The sequence below is a fragment of the Eurosta solidaginis genome, chromosome 2, assembly GCF_040869045.1.
Source record: "Eurosta solidaginis isolate ZX-2024a chromosome 2, ASM4086904v1, whole genome shotgun sequence".
Taxonomy (NCBI): Eukaryota; Metazoa; Arthropoda; class Insecta; order Diptera; family Tephritidae; genus Eurosta; species Eurosta solidaginis.
Window position 1 is genome coordinate 282,730,069 of NC_090320.1, and position 19,215 is coordinate 282,749,283.

The 19,215-nt window shown below is 36.3% G+C and overlaps 1 protein-coding gene across 1 annotated transcript; it reads left to right on the forward strand.

The window, feature by feature from the left end:
- Nucleotides 1-7,453: 7,453 nt before the first annotated feature.
- synr (sayonara) lies at nucleotides 7,454-19,174 on the forward strand. Its single transcript, XM_067768261.1, has 6 exons — nucleotides 7,454-7,929; nucleotides 11,203-11,694; nucleotides 15,688-15,895; nucleotides 15,968-16,160; nucleotides 18,393-18,578; nucleotides 18,643-19,174. Exons 1-6 carry the CDS (start codon nucleotides 7,840-7,842, stop codon nucleotides 18,827-18,829), a joined length of 1,356 nt encoding a protein of 451 aa, XP_067624362.1. The 5' UTR covers nucleotides 7,454-7,839; the 3' UTR covers nucleotides 18,830-19,174.
- The last annotated feature ends 41 nt before the right edge of the window (nucleotides 19,175-19,215 follow it).

The window sequence follows — 19,215 nt, forward strand, 5'->3', positions numbered from 1 at the left end:
CAGTTTAGTGATTCGAACGTTAGCAGAAGATTGCAAATAAGGGGAATTGCAGGAAATTGGTTACCATAAATACCATTGATATAAAGCTCTTTTTTGCAAAGATATAGCACATTTTATTCGTCCACGACCCTTTTAAATAAATTTTATATAAAAGTGGGCGTGGTCCTTAACCGATTTCGTTAATTTTTCTTCAAAGCATTCCTTATAGTAAAACAACCTCACTGCTGAATTTTGTTATGATAGGTTTGACGATTTTTGATTTATGATTAATTATATTTGTAAAATTGATTTTATCACAAAGGGACCGTACCACACTCATTTTAAATAAATTTTTCATATTTTTATCATATAATAAATTGAAGTAAAGGAAATTAATTTTCCTGTCCCGTAAACTAATTCATAATTAACACTTGTCTACGTTACTACTTGAATCTGACCTAGCATGAACTTTTTTATGAATCAGCGTCATAGCTATAATGAACTCATCAAATCATAAAAATAAAAAATAAATGAATTCTATTAAAATATATAAACTAAAATGCGTTACAACCTTGAAAAAAACGGTTACAGGTACTAATAACTCAAACTTAAGATTTTGCTAAACAAAAAATATTTTTTTGTTAATTACTAAAGTTTACACGCAGAACACAGAACTTACAAATTGACCTCGGCATATTTGTTGCCAACTGGCGCATGGTATGTTCCGTTTACATTTCGTTTCTTTGTCCATTTCGAATATATACAAAATATTTGTTTAGTGACTTTGATTTGTCAAGCACAAAGGAAGGCAATGCGTAATTAGCCGCGTCCTTATTAATAGAATGCGCCATGCCATGAATTTATAAAACAAATTGTCATTGGGAAGCCGAACACTTGCCTTCGATATCAAAAAAAATTAGGTTCGAATATTAAATCGTTTCGAAGTTGAAAGCTAACCTTCGCAAATATTTAATTTTCAAAATATGTTAAGGGTTCGTAAGCGGAAGCACCTCCGGGAGTGAAATCGTAACAAAATCAAAAAGGAGCACAAACACACTAGAAGGAAAGTGAAACCGAAACTGTACAAACCTGAACGTGAAACTGAGATTGGAACAGGAACTGAAATTAAATCAGACATCTAATATAAATCAAAAGTGAAACGGCACTGAAGTCTAACGAAATTTGTACTTGAATCGGAACTAAAAATGGAACGATATGATGCATAAACTAAAACTTGAATAAAGACGAAACCGGAAAAGCAACCGAAACTTGAACGAATTTGGAAATTACCCATAAATCGATATTTGAATGAAATGTTAGCCGGAAATGAAACAAGAAGCAGAACATAATCAACTGAAATGGGCTCTGTAATTAAAGCTTAACAAAAATGGGGAATCAAACACAAAAAATACCTTTTCGAAGCTTAAAGCGGTAATTAGAAGCGGAACAAGAACGTAATCGTAAAACTAGTATGAAGGGGTACGAATTTGGAAAGGAAACAAAAATTTTAGCAAAAACGTAACTGAAACTGGCACTGTAACCAAAAAGCTACGTGAGAACATAATCAGAAAAGGGGCATAAATCAAAACTCGTACAAAGCTAAAACCGCACACGAATCTACAATTAAATTGAAAATATAACACAAACCATAACTGGAACTAAACTGCCGTTTACTGAAATTTAACGGAAATGTAACATACATAAATCCAAACTGGTTAGTAACTTGAAATGCCACAAAAACGGAGAACATATCTTCTGACCGAAACTGGAAAAAATCAGTAATCTTCCCTAATCCCGTACCGATTTTGGTTTGGGGAACTCCTAAATCAGCGGTATGCAATCTTCAGTGTCAATGATCATTCTCTATTTTGACACTGAAGATGGCACAGCGCTGAAAGCGTTTTGTTCAAAACCAAAATTTGAAGAGGCCTAAAAGTTAATCGATATGATTTGAAACAAGTGCAACAGAAGGCACAACGAAATCGAAAATGAAACCTTAAACTGAAGCGTGAATCGTGAGCTCAATCGAGCTCGAATCGAACCTTGAATCTATTTTCAATAGGCCGATAAAAACAAAAACAATTGTTAGTAAACCATGAGCACTTGGGAATGTCAAAACAAAGTAATTGACAATAAACAAATCCAGCATTATCAGTGATTTGCAACAGATGGCGCAACACTGAATAAATATAATTGGTAAGAAGGAATAGAAGTAGCGATTTGTCAGTCAAACAAACCACCGCTGTATAGCTAAATGGTTAGCGCAGCGTGCCTAAAGCGTACTGATGATGAAGGTTTAACACCCTTCGAAGTGGATCTATCTGCGCAGCTATTGCAGGTTGTCTGAAAAATTGTCTACTTACTATTCCAAAAACAAAATACAATTTTTCCAATTTAGAAAAATTAAAAAATAACAATAATTATCATTAGACAAAAATTATTGTTCTGGCCTTGAGCTCGAATCGAACCTTGAATCATTAATTGTTAAATAATAAATACAGACAGTGGTAGTTTAACATATTCTGCTGTAGTGAGTGGTGAATGTGACCTACTAGAGCTTTGTTTTGCTTGACACTACTTTTCGCGCATGCGAAAAATTTTTGTTCATACCCTCTGTGGCCTCGTTCTCATATTGCTTTATTGCTGTCTTCGCGAACAGCTGCTTATTTATCTCTCCTTTAGGTATCGGATATTCACGTTTGCCTTCTATTTATGTGCGTGTGTATGTGTGAAATATTCATCTATGTATGTGAAATATTCTCTTTGCTGTTAGCTTCGCTGTTTACATGTATTTGTGCTTGCTTGCTTCGATGTTTACATCAGACATCGGCAAAATAAAAATGCAGATGTGTTAGTGAGAGCGCTTTAATCGCGCACATCACTTGATGCATCGGTTTGCGTAGTTCATTCGCTTGTTAGGTAGCAGCAAGACAAGGTGGTTTGTTATTATATTTTTAATGCGCACAATGGAAAGAAATTATATATATTGTATTTGCGCAAAAGGGTTGGTCAACATTAACTATTTTTCGCTTGTGAGCATTGAGAAAACTAACAAACGATCTTTGCTTGTTGCTTGCTAATAATATTCGTCAGCATAGAGAGCGACGAACACAATCGATGTTACTGCGCCAAATGCTCAGCGACAACTAAACTAAAGAGAATAATGCGGCAGTTACCCACGAACGTACGTAGAAAAAACGTGTCAGCTGACACGACCTATCTTATGAGTGTGCAATGTAAACGAAAACTCACCGACGTGCAACGCCCGTACGTACGTAGCCCAGAACGTAGAAATCAAAACAATTTTGATTTTTTCCGTAAGAACGTGTCAGCTGATCGCTCTCTCACTAGACAGAGTTACCTAGTAAACTTTTGTGCGCTAATTTTTGACCGTTTCCAATTTTATGCAAAAACGCCTAATTAAAGTTTGAAAAATTGTGGAAATAATTCCAAATAATTATGTAAAAGTGCCGATTATAAATATTTAATCTATTTATACTTATTTAATATGTATTCCGGCCTTTTACAATATCAAAAATTAATTTGGAAAAAGTTGATGTTTCCATAAGCATACATGTAAAATGGTCAATGGCAACAGTGCTTATCTGTAAACAATACACACACAAATATGTTATGTACATGTACACAGACGCATACATTGATTCCTACGGGCTTGAAAGTTCGGTCAAACGTGCTTCGTACCACAAACGTCCTTACGTACGGCACACGTCGGTGGGTAACTGCCGCATAAGAATACGTGTGAATTGAGTTTGCACAATTGTGCCGTTGCCGATGTCTGGTTTACATGTACATATGTATGTATGGTTGCTTGATTTATTGTTGTTGTGCATTTATTAAGTAGCAGCATACTGAGGTATCGAAATGCTTATATTCACCACAATAGCATAGCGAAACAACGAGAACAAGTAAGGAAGGCTAAGTTCGGGTGTAACCGAACATTACATACTCAATTGAGAGCTATGGAGACAAAATAAGGGAAAATCACCATGTAGCAAAATGAACCTAGCGTAACCCTGGAATGTGTTTGTATGACATGTGTATCAAATGGAAGGTACAAAAGAGTATTTTAAGAGGGAGTGGGCCATAGTTCTATAGGTAGACGCCATTTAGGGACATCGCCATAAAGGGGGACCAGGGCTGACTATTTGTTTGTACGATATGGGTATCAAACGAAAGGTGTTAATGAGTATTTTAAAATGGAGTGGGCCTTAGTTCTGTAGGTGGACGCCTTTTCGAGATATCGCCGTAAAGTTGGACCAGAGGTGACTCTAGAATTTGTTTGTACGATATGGGTATCAAACGAAAGTTGTTAATGAGTATTTGAAAAGGGCGTGGGCCTTAGTTCTATAAGTGGACGCCCTTTCGAGATATGGCCATAAAGGTGGACCAGAGGGACTCTAGAACTTGTTTGTACGATATGGGTATCAAATGAAAGGTGTTAATGAGTATTTTAAAAGGGCGTGGGTCTTCGTTCTATAGGTGGACGCCTTTCGAGATATCGCCACAAAGGTGGACCAGAGGTGACTCTATAATATGTTTGTACGAGATGGGCATCAAATTAAAGGTATTAATGAGGGTTTTAAAATGCAGTGGTGGTAGTTGTATATGTGAAGGCGTTTTCGAAATATCGACCAAAATGTGGACCAGGGTGACCCAGACCATCATCTGTCGGGTACCGCTAATTTATTTATATATGTAATACCACGAACAGTATTCCTGCCAAGATTCCAAAGGCTTTTGATTCCGCCCTGCAGAACTTTTTCATTTTCTTCTACTTAATATGGTAGGTGGCACACCCATTTTACAAAGTTTTTTCTAAAGTTATATTTTGCATCAATAAACCAATCCAATTACCATGTTTCAGGCCTTTTTTCGTATTTGGTATAGAATTATGGCATTTTTTTAATTTTTCGTAATTTTCGATATCGAAAAAGTGGGCGCAGTCATAGTCGGATTTCGGCCATTTTTTATACCAATACAAAGTGAGTTCAGATAATTACGTGAACTGAGTTTAGTAAAGATATATCGATTTTTGCTCAAGTTATCGTGTTAACGGCCGAGCGGAAGGACAGACGGTCGACTGTGTATAAAAACTGGGTGTGGCTTTAACCGATTTCGCCATTTTTCACAGAAAACAGTTACCGTCCTAGAATCTAAGCACCTACAAAATTTCACAAGGATTAGTAAATTTTTGATCGCCCATTTTGAAATTTTCTTTTATTTTCGTATTTTGTTGCACCATATCATTACTGGAGTTGAATGTTGACATAATTTACTTATATACTGTAAAGATATTAACTTTTTTTTTTTTAATTTGACTTTAAAAAAAATTTTTTTAGTGGGCGTGGTCGGTCTCCGATTTTGCAAATTTTTATTAAGCATACATATAGTAACAGGAGTAACGTTCCTGCCAAATTTCATCATGATATCTTCAACGACTGCCAAATTACAGCTTGCAAGACTTCTAAATTACCTTCTTTTAAAAGTGGGCGTTGCCACGCCCATTGTCCAAAAATTTTACTAATTTTCTATTCTGCGTCACAAGGTTAACTCACCTACCAAATTTAATCGCTTTATCCGTCTTTAGTAATGAATTATCGCACTTTTTCGATTTTTCGAAATTTTCGATATCGAAAAAGTGGGCGTGGTTATAGTCCGATATCGTTCATTTTAAATAGCAATCTGAGATGAGAACCCAGGGACCTACATGCCAAATTTCATCGAGATACCTCAAAATTTACTCAAGTTATCGTGTTAACGGACGGACGGACGGACATGTCTCAATCAATTTTTTTTTTCGATACTGATGATTTTGATATATGGAAGTCTATATCTATCTCGATTCCTTTATACCTGTACAACCAACCGTTATCCAATCAAAGTTAATATACTCTGTGAGCTCTGCTCAACTGAGTATAGAAAGGAAATCAGCAAGCAGTCCAATTTCATCGGAGTTTGATTAAATTAAGTTATTGCTTTTAGTACATTACACTATTCATAAAAATAATATCATCAACAAGTGCAACACACTTTTAGTTTTTTCGTGCTCTTCTTGCAATTTCCCAAATAAAGCTGGCCGTATTGTTTTGATATATATGGGATATTCCATCCCATTTCGACCAATTTTGAACCCGACCCCTTTAGAATTGGCTGAAAGTTTTTCTTATTTTTCTAGCTTACGAAAGACGTTTTTCAGAAGTTTTTCAAATTTTTTCATCCAACTCAAAAAAAGTTATGAATTTTTAAAAAAAACATCGTTTTTGTTTTCAAAATGCTATAACTTTTTCAAAAATTGACCGTTTGGGATCTTTTTTTTTAAATTTGTTTTTAAATGTACTTTTCGGAAAAAATACAAAAAAAAATTTTTAAGTTTTTTTTTTCAATTAAATAAAAAAAAAAATTCTCGGCCCACTCCGGGATTAGTGGGGATGATTGCAGAATTGATTGAAGTTTTTTATGAGAAAAAAAGGGCGAAATTCGAAAAATTTCGAAAAACTGAAAAATTACAAAAAAAAAACTTTAAAAATTTTTTGAATTTTTTCCGAAAAGTACATTTAAAAACAAATTTAAAAAAAAAAAAGATCCCAAACGGTCAATTTTTGAAAAAGTCATAGCATTTTGAAAACAAAAACGGTGTTTTTTTTAAAATTCATAACTTTTTTTGAGTTGGATGAAAAAATTTGAAAAACTTCTGAAAAACGTCTTTCGTAAGCTAGAAAAATAAGAAAAACTTTCAGCCATTCTAAAGGGTTCGGGTTCAAAATTGGTCGAAATGGAATGGAATACCCCATATAAATAGTTTATATTATTCATTATTTATCTAACGATTGAGCAATTAAAAAATTTAACTTTTATATTATAGGATATAATATGTACGTATATAGTAGATATGTATGTATATATATTCAGAGATATTGAAGCTAAAATGTGTACATTTGCACTTACATTTTTATCTTATGTATTAACCTCTACTACCTTTAAGGCAGTGCCTCTCTAGCGTGCCAAAATGCACTCGTCATCATAAATTTCTATGAACATTTTTTGTAGGTACGGGGAACAATTGAGGTTTAATGTCACACACGACTAAATTGGCGCGCATACCACCATACGTTAAATATTTGCTTGCTTTAAAAACAAATTTTTTGATTTTTTTCAAAGGACACACACATATGTATGTATATGTATATGTGTAGTACAACTAACAATAGTATATGGGAAAAATTAACAAAGGATAATAAAAAGATAACACTGACATACATATGCACATACACTCATACAAACATATGTATGTTTATCCATATTGTGTGTATATGTATATTTGAATTGTATTGTAATATTATTTACGATGAAAACATGAAAGTCCTAAGCTCAATGAACCATTCGTGCCATTTGTTGAGTCAATATGCAGCCTTGAAAGTAAATGAATTTCATTCTGAAATCGACGGTCAAGCAAGCGATTCATTACAATTAACAAAACGTGTGCTGGTATTTCTGACAAAAAATTTAAATATATACTATATTTATAATTACAATAAGTGTGAAAAGATATAGCAAAAAGTGTAGAGAAGTACTAATACATATTTATGATATAAGTAAATACATACATACAACTATGCTATGTAAATATGCAGTGTGATAAAAACATAAGCTTGATTAAATAAACTATTTCAAAAAAGTATTCATTGCATACATCCACATACTACAAACTACAACAAACAAAGAACCTTAGAATAGTTTCAAAATTATTTTACCTGCTCCTAGTGTAACTGCAAATATTTTTCCAATATCGAGTTAAGCGTTATTGTCAAATATGAATATGTTCATTACATTTCTGTACAAATGATGGGATGTGGCGGTTCAACGATGGAAACGAATAGTGTAACTGATGAGCCCATACAGAGTTTGGAGCGTTGGCATCAGGGCGATATGGTAAATGAACCACAAAATTTAAAAAAAAAAAACAACAACAACAATATATTTCAGGTTAAAAAGACTTGCAGAAAGAAAAAACAGCAAACTGTAAAATAAAAATTAAAAACAAATAATACTAAACATAAACAAAACTACAAATATGGATATATATAAACATAAATATTAATTGAAAAAAAAAGAATATGAAATTGCAGAAAAATATTCCTTGAAAAATACAGACATTATAAAATAAGCGTAAAAATTTAAAAAAAATCAAAAAAGAGAAAACAAACTCGAAAAATGTAAAAAAATTATAAATCAAACAAAAAAATATTTTAGATTACATTACAAATTGATACGAACAAATTTTTTTTTTTTTAATTTGAATACATTTTTCGAACACTCTCCATTGAAACACGTAAACACACATATGGAGTTTAAGCAAAATGAGCTGATACCTTTGAATAAAATTTAAAAAATTTAACTAAAAATATGATGACAAATAATTTGTAACAAAATATGGAAAAAATTTAATAAAACATGTACGTTTTCAAGAAAACTAAATTTTAAAAATGTGATCACTTTTAAAGAAAAAATTATATATTTAATCACCAGACATCCAAAAATTAAAAAATGTCGAAAAAGTGAAAAACCAAAACACCAAAAATCCATAACTAAAGAAATTTAAAAAAGTGCAAGTGATTCCAAGTTCGAATTCGAGCTCAAGGCCTATAATAACAATTTCTATGATAAATATTGTTTCTTTTTTTTTTAATTTTTCTATAATTGAAAAATAATTATTTTATTTGTAATAGAAGATATCAATAGCCATAAAACAAAAACAATTATTAAAAAAGTGAAAGTCCAAAAAACATGTCTGAAAAAAGTGTTTGCATTTGGGTCATTATCTTTTTCGCTTAAACCCTTTGGCAACAACAAAAACATCAAAAAAGGTCGGAAATGCGTAAAAATGATTAGAAGTTACTTTAGATTGCATTAAAAATTATTAAAAAAATTATAATTTTTTAATTAAAACAAAAGCAATTTTTACAATAAATAATTCGTATAAACTTCAATCAAGTTAAAAAAAAAATTTAGTAAGTTCAAAAGTTGAGTATAATTTAAAAATTTTAACTAAAAATATGATAGTTTGTGACAAAATATGGAAACAATTAAAAAAAAACATGTACTTAAGAAAAAATTTGGATATTTCTAAAGAAAAATTAATATTTGAATCATACATTTTTCCCAATATTTCAGCAAAATAGCAAATAAAATAAGAAATCGAAATTACCAGTAATGCAAAAATAAAAAAATTTAAAAAATTTGGAAATTTAAAAAAATTTTGAATAAAACTTGTATGTTTAATTCATAGATTTTTTCAATTATTCCCGCTTTTGAGAACAATAAGTGGAACTAAAAAAAACAGAAACAAAAATCAAATTAATTTAAAAATATTTAAAATACGTCGAAATATAAAATTAAAATCAGAAAAACCCATAAATTTAATGTATTCACATTAAAAAATACAGAAAAAAAACATTCTAAATCAAAAAAAAATTCTAAAAACAAGTCAAATTATTAATCTATTATAAAAAAAATGTTAAATATTTTAAATAATATTTACTTTTTTGAAAAATTTCATTTTAAACGAAAAAAATTACTTATCTGTGAAATATTCGAAAAATAATGATTATAAATACCATTGTGAATACATACAAGTGAAAAATCTTTCTATTCCTCCATTGCCATACCTACCTGTCAAATAATAGCTGACAGGGAGAACGGCTGTCGCGAATGTTCAGAGAATGGAAGAAAGGTTTGTTTTTTGCTCCCGGTTATTAAATTTAAGTGCCGTGAATTGCACATTTGTGTTCCAAATCACCTTTTCTTCTAAATGTATATACAGAAAATCAGACTACATATTACTAATAATTTTGAAATCTAATTAATAGATTACAGCAGCCAGTTAAGCAAACATTTTAAAATATATAAATAATGTAATATACCAGTCGTCTACAAAAATGTTTGAAAAACACTATTGAGCAAATGATATAAGTAATCGAACAGCGATTGAACAGGTGATCGAGGCTGTTTACTATTGTGAACGTTTTTGTCAAACATTCGCCACTTGTATGAATTCACAATGATAAATACTTTCCGCAAGTTGTTTTAACAATTTTTTTTGAAATTAAAATTTAAAAAAGCTGGGTTTTGATCGTAAGCGGAAAAAGATTAAAACACTTTCAAGACAACTTAATATCTTCCGTCAAAAATGAAATAAAAAACAAATTAAAATTAAAATTGTTCAATACTTACTTACGTAATTAGCGATTAACCATTTAAACGGTTATATGGGCGCGTTCAAGAAGGTGCGCCAGTTGCTCTTTCGCTCTGCTAACGGCGCCAATTGATCACCACAAGGGAATCTGAATCGTTTTCCACCTGTCCTTCCAGCAGAGTGGTGGTCGCCCTCTTCTTCCTGCTGCTGTTCCGATAAAAAAATACTTTTTTAGCCGGAGTGTCATCTTTTATTCGCATAACATGGCCTAGCCAGCGTAGCCGATGCGTTTTCATTACTCTGGCCATCGGTTACAAGGTCGCCGTTTTCGTTCTTACAGGAGTTTGCCCCGGACTTAAATCCTTCCGTCTTACGCCGAATTTTTTGGCAAAATTTGCGGGCGTTATTCCTGGTGGCTATCAGCTCAAGCTCCTCGCATTCATGCCTTTCTGCCTTGGTTTTTTTTGTTCCTTTAAGAGCGTCTCGCCTCCCTTTTCAACTCTCGAAGTCGTGCACACACTCTTCTTGTTACGCTCGCTTTTAACATAGCTCTGTAGGTAGCGTCTTTTTTTCGGTTGCAACGCGTCATTTTTCATCGTATCAGTTGTGCCGCGTGCTGGATATGACCATGTTTCGAGCACCGGCGAAGTCGATCAGCTTCAGACCGTTAGGAGGGGTTTCATTGTGGAAGCTGGACTTTCCGGTCCAAAAACACTTTATTTGCTTTTATTCGAATAGCGGCGAGACGTTCGTCCACAACTGTGGACTTCAGTACTTGGCGACAAATTCTCTCTCCCACCACGAATCCAACTCTGAAACTGCGCTTATTTGCATGGGCTCCCCAGTAGAAACGAGTGTACTGAATTTTTCAGACGAAAAGGGGAAGTCTTAAAAACTAAGAAAAATTTAATACAACACTAATTTTAATTTGAAACGTAAAATTCTGAAAGCCAGTCAAATAATTGATTTTAATATATTTTCTTTCAAAAAATACTCAATCACCCTTGCAGGATCCCACCGCTGTCATAGGCGAATTTGTACGTTTGGATGAAGGCATTAGCAAATTGGAGGCCATGTGCCCGGGGCCCCGTATGGCTACAGCCGAAGCATGGGTTGAACATTTACAAACGCAACGCGATTCATTACTTGGCGTCGATGGTTTATCATTTAAACAGCATGAAATGTTGCAGCGTGAACAAGAACAACAAGCACAACAACAACAACCACAACAAATGAATAGTGAAGTATTAACGTTGAATGAGACCGATCCAGCTACTCCACCACCCATCCACCAACCACCATTACAACCATTAAGCCTTGCTGCAGCTACAGCTAGAATAACAACAAGAACAAAAACAATAACGCATAATAAATTAATGAATGGCGCATTGACTCGTATGAATGGTGCCACAACAAACGGAATAGGCGTGGCGGCACGACAAACTAATGTCAATAATCATAATAATGCTGTTGCAAATACACCCACACAGGATTTAGCAAATGTGAGTTGTTAGTGTTAAGTATAAGTAAGTATATGCATATAGGAAAAACGTTATGCTTAGGTAAATAACCTTTCAACCCTGGATGAGGTTTTACGAAAGAATTTTTGCGATATAACTCTTAATCGGAAAAGTTAGTATTTTCCGATTTTTACATCCCCATTGTCAATTTGTTCAGAAGTTTCATACCTGTTGTTGTTGTATTAATGATAAAGACACTCCCCGAAGGCTTTGGGGAGTGTTGTCGATGTTGATGGTCCTTTGCCGGATATAGATCCGGTACGTTCCCGTAACAAAGCGACTTAAGGTATGATTTATATGACCACATTACACTCTCTAGGCCATACCGCCCTTTCCACCCCCGTTCCATAAGGAACTTGGGGTCGCCAGAGCCTCGCCTGGTAAATATTCGTATGATACATTCATATTTATAAACGTATTCCCCTCGCGTAGGTGAGGTTGACAATTGGGTTGCGGAAGCTTTGAAGCTATAAAGCTTTGTATTGCGCTTATCAACCACTACAATCCCAAGCTTCATGGCTCAAAGAGATAAACGCATCTTTCTATATAAAACCTTCAGAGCCTTCAATATTTTATTGAGTTTAGGCTCACACTCAAAGGTGGTAGGGATAGAGAATGCTTCAGCGGGACCACTACAGCATACCCAGACGACTTAGACTTGCACCTGCTCTCCAAGAGGTCCAGTTGCAATCGACGTCATAAAATGCAATGCACGCACTCGACAGAGCCTTGGGAAGTCAAGGATATGGGTTTTGAAAAAAAATAGTGAATGTGAAAAATGTGTAATGGGATAGAGACTTTCAAACCACAACTATCGTTCACGCTTGTGATTATCTCCTCCCAGACACATCCGAAAAAGTCGGAAAAAAGGATAAAAATTGTCTCTTCATGGCATCTAAACGTAGCTCCAACTATGAAGAAGATCGTGCTTGGCGACTTCATGGCTAGAGAAAAATAGAAATACTTAACAAGAGGGAAAGTTGATTGACTTTCCGTGGCTTGACGTATAGCCAGCTGAACTTCCAGGTTTTAATGAAATCAATCACATTGTTGTTCACAAGTTTGACGGCCGTATCTCAATCTTACTGGTTGCGAAAATTGAAAAATCGACTTGAAAGCCAAAATACGCACTCACATCTGTGTGGAGAAGCAGGTGCGCAAAATATCTCCGACGCGAAACATGCAGCTATGAAAGTATGTGTGAACTCTGCGCTTCCACACTCACTATCAAAAGCAGCGATAGCCGACGTCTATTGGCAGCACTAGGGGAGATCAAGTCTTCCTCCACCTGTCTCTTTTAAGTCAGTGAAAGTTTTCTCCTTCCATCCAAATACAGGTGTCGATAATATTAATACTTTCTTGGCCCTGGGCCCTGGCCTCTTCGTCTATTCGCATAATATCCAGCCAGCAAAGCATTTAGACTATTATTCTTTGCACTTTCTTCTTATCTTCGTAAGTCTCATACAGCTCACCATTAAACCGTCTTCACTTAGGCGTTTAAGCGCCAATTAGCGATGATAGCTATCTAAAGCCTCTATGGACTTTATATGACTACCGAAAGAAAGGCGGCCTGGTAATTTTCATATAAAAAGTACTTAGACTATAAAGGGAACACTGATCTTAGTAGCTGAATGGCGAGAGGCATGATGAACAAAATACGGAATTTCCAAACGATGGAGCCCACGTGACCCAACGGGTATATGGACGTGGATGATTTGAGGTGTATAAATTGCCGTTTCCGTAGCAGTCGATCTAGTATCAGAAGAAGGTAGTACCAAAGCTTAACTGACTCACATCCGACAAAGGTTTTCCCATAATTTCACACTCCCCAAAACTTTCGGGGATTGCTTTTGCGTTCACAAGGACAATAAGATGGAATTTACTTACCATCACCCGACTAAGTCAAAATGGCTCCCAGCTCAAACAAATAAAGCACCGGTAAATGGCTGTTTAAACAAGCATTTAGAGAATAAGCTGGAGTGTAATTGCGGCTACAAGTGTAAGTTTGTCTAGCATCAAGCGGTACGCCATATAAATGTGTAAATATTTATTAATCCTGAGACCGGTTGTGTGCTGGGCTGGGATCCGCTACGTAAAAACTCCTTCCAATAAAAAATGTAGTATATACATATTTCATACTTCACTTATAAAATCTTAACCTTTGTTAATGTATGTAAGTATATAAAGATATACGTAGTACTTAATTTCGGGTTTGATTACTTTTGACCTATCACTTTATTGTAGGTCCGTGCTTTTGTATATAAGCCGATACCTGAGATCTAATTAGAGGTGGTTAGTCTTAAAAAGGCTGTCTAGTTTTTTATAAATGAAATTGTTTTTGTAAATAAGTACATACGTAACTAGCCAAAGCAATGTAGTTGTGCCGGCATTATTGCGTAAGACAAAGGCAGCAGTGTTTGAGTGACGATTCCTTTTTTTATCGTCCTCAAGACTACTTGCCGCGTAAGCGAAAGAGAACTGCGTACCTTCACATGCCTGTATGTAGCCTATAACTAAGTGGCTGGAGGAATCGTGCGCTACCTATTTGTATGTCCGTATGTCTCTGAGTGAATCTAAATCTATCATCAACTAGCTGCAACCTGTCTGTCGTTTCAGGGTTAGAGTGCAAATTGTTGTCGAAACACAAAACAACTTTTGGGAAGCTTTGGGTGGACCTTTGCACTTTCACATTTGTGGATTTGGACAGCTTCTTACAAAAGGAATGCTTAAGTCTCTTAACCCATTGGCTTGGAATGGTAAATTCAATCAGCGCGCAGAACGGAAACACTTTGGTACCATTTGACAATGGATGCCCTAGGTACCTTGGTAACGAGGCTTTTCTAGGGCGTTTCCTAACTAGCAATGTGGAGGGCACTTTAACGTCTCGTGGTTACATTCGCTAGATGTGGCATTGGTCTCATTAGATTAACTGTGTTGAAAAAAGGCTTGTAAAAGTATAAAATGAAGTTTGGTTTATATTTTTCTCAACACTGTACACTTTGCTTAAGTGCGTTAAATCCGTTTAGGTATCTCATTACTCACACGCCCCACAGTGATTGTTTACATGTTACAACACAATTATGGAGACCTTGCTATCGTGAGCCTATCAGCCAAGCAATTACTATGTTAACGATTTGATTTTGGATGGGTATAAAATGATTAATTAGAAGAAAAGAACGGGAAACCCTAAGTAAGTATATACAAAGATTTTACCCAACCAGGCAACTGGTGAAAGATAATGTGTTTTCCATTCCGGTAGCTCACATAATCAATCCGACAAATCAAATCCATGTCCGTGCGCTATAGCCAACAAAAGAATCTATACACAGGATGCACCCCCCCTCCCGCGTATAAGGGAGCTTAGAATATATGCGCGGCAGGTCTGCCTGCGACTAAAATACCAAATCGATTCAAGGGGTAGCCAACGAAATATATAGCTTCTCCAACCCAATTGTGAACTTCGACTACCCGTAGCGAATCCAGTTTAATTAACAGCCGAGGCTGTGGTGGCCCCAAGCTCCTCATGGATACAGGGGGTGGAGGAAGGGCGGGATGGCCTAGAAGGTTTCATGTGGTCATACTAAATCGTTCGCGAGATAGTCGGGCTAGTATTTTAATAGTACTTGTTTGCGGAACATACCGGATCTGCATCCGGCAAAGGACAACCAACATCGATAACACTCCCCAAGGCCTTCGGGAGTGTCCTTATAGCTACAACCACAACAACAACATACACAAAATACGGTAATCAACCCGAGTGATGCATAGGGTAGCGGCAGAAAAAGAGGCAGCCTCTAGGGTGCCACTCCTGTTGAAGAGCTGAGGGTTCAAGGTTTGCGGGTTTCAATGGGTTAGGTGCCTCTGGGACTGTTGCTTAGTAGGAGCGACGTTTCCTACGCCCGCATCACATACGATTTGCTAATCGATCGGCAGTGACTCTTTCATAATCTATTTTTTATTTCCTACTGTCTCCAGCTCGCAATGAATCTTGGTGTCGTTGGTGATGTAAATAAGGCTTCCACACATGAGGATTTTTTTGCCAACCTCAGCGAATCTGCACTTTATCTAACATCGATACGATACTATACAGAAATATTGGAACATACAAAAGTGCGACTGAAAAGCTTAACGCAAAGTTACAACGAACTGAATGAGCTTTATGTACAACACGACGGTATTATAGGTAAGCTTTCGAGGAGCACAGTCTGTAATGTTATTTACTAATCTAACTCTCGTTCCCCTCCCCTCCCTACAGCTTTCATTAGTGGTGGCACTTATATGACACGATTTGAAGAAAGTTTGGACACACAATTAGAAGCGGCGCGAGATGTGCGTGATAAATTAGGCAGCGCTTTGGAACAGTGGCGTATATGTGGGATGTTATTGCGAACAGGTGCAAGTTCGGCGACGCAGGCATTGCAGCAGTGGCAACAATTAGCTACAGGGGGGTAAATTAATAAACAAAAAATGTAACTCTGACTAGAGGTCGACTGACTGACAAATGACATACTTCCGGAAAGGCAAACATCGATCCTGAATGTAGCTTCTGGGGATTGGAGTATATGCGTACGTAGATATTTCCGCTTTGTGCTTGAGTTACCAATGAGCAGCGCCCTGTTAACACACCAATCACCATTGAGAGATGAGATTTAGTAAATCTTAGTAGTCCGGTTGAGCACTTGGCACTCGACCGGAAAGATATCGACACCTGCCAGGAGGTTATATCAGCCCAGCGCTTGTTTTGCTTACCCGAGGCCCACCTGATTAGCAGATTAGTAACCACTGCCAACGAGATGTTTGGGATGGGTTCCGAAATGGATGCAAGCTAGGCCGAAGCTATCCGCCGATAACCGGTAAGCAACAAAATAACTGTTGACCAACAGGGATAGCTAAGGTCTTAATGTTCTTACATCGTGCTTACCAGTTTATATCAAAATGTAGTTCGATGTGATGACGAGCGACGTCCGACAGTCGCCAACAACTTTCGATCGCTTCTATTAGCCAACATCTGAAACTGTTCGTGCTCACGTTTCTTTCCTCTAAGTTGACGTCGCTCTTCACTCTCAGCGTGACTACAACGATCCCATATAATTTGCTTTGGTGCGCCCGTTCGCAATGTGGCAGTTGACCATATTTTGAGCCGCTCAATCAATTTCAACCCTTTGGGAAATGTTATACCGTAAAGGCGGATTTTCTGACTGCAGAACCAACGACCCCGTTAAAGTCGCCAATAATAATTTTGATGTCATGGATGATATCCCTATAGTATCGTACGTTTCATAGTGAACAGATGTTATGCAAAATTTTAATTTTTCGAGCTTTTATGACACCTCAAAACGGCAGCTGGTGAGATTATGTTCACATACCTAGAATACTCCTGGGGGCAAAATGGCCGGAACATTGGTCTTTGAATTTAATTTTTGTAATGAAGCGGTAAGAAAAAATAGTCCTTTGTTTGCTTTACTCATGCGGCGGCCGCCTATGATGCGTAGGCGCTTATCTTATTTCCCGAAAGTTTTGGGGAGATTTATCGATGTTGATTGATGGTCCTTTGCTAGTTATTTACCTGATACATTCCGGAAAATACATCCATTGACTCTAGCCTGACCATGTGGGAACAATTTCATATGATCACAGTGAACCTTCCCGTTCATCCAAGTCCCTCCTTCCGAGAGCTTAGGGTCGAAGCAGGTTTCGCCAAGGAGAGATGAGGTTCACAAATTGGGCTTACAATCCCCGAGGAGGCTGCGCTACACAACTCCTTGAATATTGAAGATACTCGCCTTGATGCAGAGCTTCGCAGACATCAGCGACAGCACTTGGTGGCAAAATTTCTTTCACACCAAAAAAAACAAAACACTTTGCTCAGACTTGAGCTTTCTTCCTTATTGCCACTGTGGTGGACGTCGCAGGGTGTTATTGTCCTCCGAACTTGCCCCGGAGCTTTCCGTATGGCGGTAATATTAGAGAGAACATCAACAAGACGGATACCGGTACCTTCTCCCACCCCATTCCAAATCCCGTTTCATTAATCCCAAAACCTTCAAACGATTGCCGTGGGTGTTTCAGAGAAAATATATCTAATTGGGGGCTTCTTCGTGCGATTTATTAGCGTTTTGAACTTCTCTGCCTTCGAACTTTTCCGTTTTAAGGACGGAAGGTTAAAAAGACTTCATCCATCTCTTTTACAGAACGCTCTCCTGCTTAAATGCTGGTAGATAGATATATATCTATCTAAGTGTTGGTTACTTAAATGAGGCTCAAGACTGGAGTATTGATCTCCATTTCTTCCGCTTCCCAAGGCAGCCGGATCTATGTACCGGAGCGACTCGAGATTTTTCCCGACCAAAAGCTGTCACTTAAGTGTAACCCCATTTAATTTGTAACCCCGTCTTGTTAGATTAGTTAAGGCATTTCGATGGGTGTGATTCCCCATGTTTCAGTGGTTTTATTTTTGCGAGCTCGTCCTCTTACATTTCCCTAAGATGCACTTCCAAGATATAACAGAGAACAATTTTGCATCTCCCCTTCTACTTGTTCCGAGAATGAGAAACCCTGACGGCTAACAACCTTCGCTAGATGAAAGAAACCTTTCCCTCTTGGTAGACGTTCATTTTAACATCATAGATTTTCAAGAGAATACAAGATTAGTCATTAAAAAATTGTACTTGTTTTTTTAGCGAACCAAAATTAAAAATTCAACTGGCTTTGGAATGCCGTACCGCCATACAGGCATCCTTAATATCAGTGGAGTGTGCGCAATTGGCCTTACCACATGTGGAATTAAAGCATATAAGCAATAGGCAGCTGCTGGCAGTTAAACATTGTAATACTTATATGATAACAGATATTGCCAATATTTTGCGGTGAGTATGAAAGCTACACTTTTACATAGATGGATGTACTAAGAACCTCGCATTCCGCTTACAGATATGAACATACAACAAGAGTATTCAATAGCTATGAGAGTTGTGTGTCCAAGGCGTCAATGTGGCTTTATGAAATATTTAACCAAACTTTGCGTCAAGATTTCGATAAAGCTGAGGCGACAGTACGCAATCTGGCGAAGAACCTTAGAGATCATAGGGAGGAAATTTTTACCGCTGCAAGGAAATAGTAAAAATTTAACTACAGACTGTTATAAGTAGCGGAGTTTCCAGGGTTTAAGCATATAAAAATACCTCTCATTCTATTAAAAATTGGAATATTTATAGCGCATGTTTGTTCTGAGTCTATTGTTTCCTCTTGACGAGTATCATATTCTACTTAACCCAACAACAATCTTGTACATATGGATCTAACACATGAAGGGCATATGCCTGGAAAAAATCAGGTTCATATGCGGTCAAATACTTTGAATTAGGAAGCGTTCTTCAAAACTTTCGGGAACAATTTTCGCCGTTTCAAATGCATCTGAATAATCGCTGTTATGTAGTTAAAGAACGTAAATATATACGACATACAAAACTTTAAAGCATTTTTTGTAACATATGTAAATTGTAA

Bases quoted from the DNA above. Each gene is read 5' to 3' on its own strand.
- synr (XM_067768261.1), top strand. From the start codon at position 7,840: ATGATGGGATGTGGCGGTTCAACGATGGAAACGAATAGTGTAACTGAT. The intron at 7,930-11,202 runs GTAAATGAACCA...TCACCCTTGCAG, and splicing joins GTTGGCATCAGGGCGATATG to GATCCCACCGCTGTCATAGG. The intron at 11,695-15,687 runs GTGAGTTGTTAG...TACTGTCTCCAG, and splicing joins CCACACAGGATTTAGCAAAT to CTCGCAATGAATCTTGGTGT.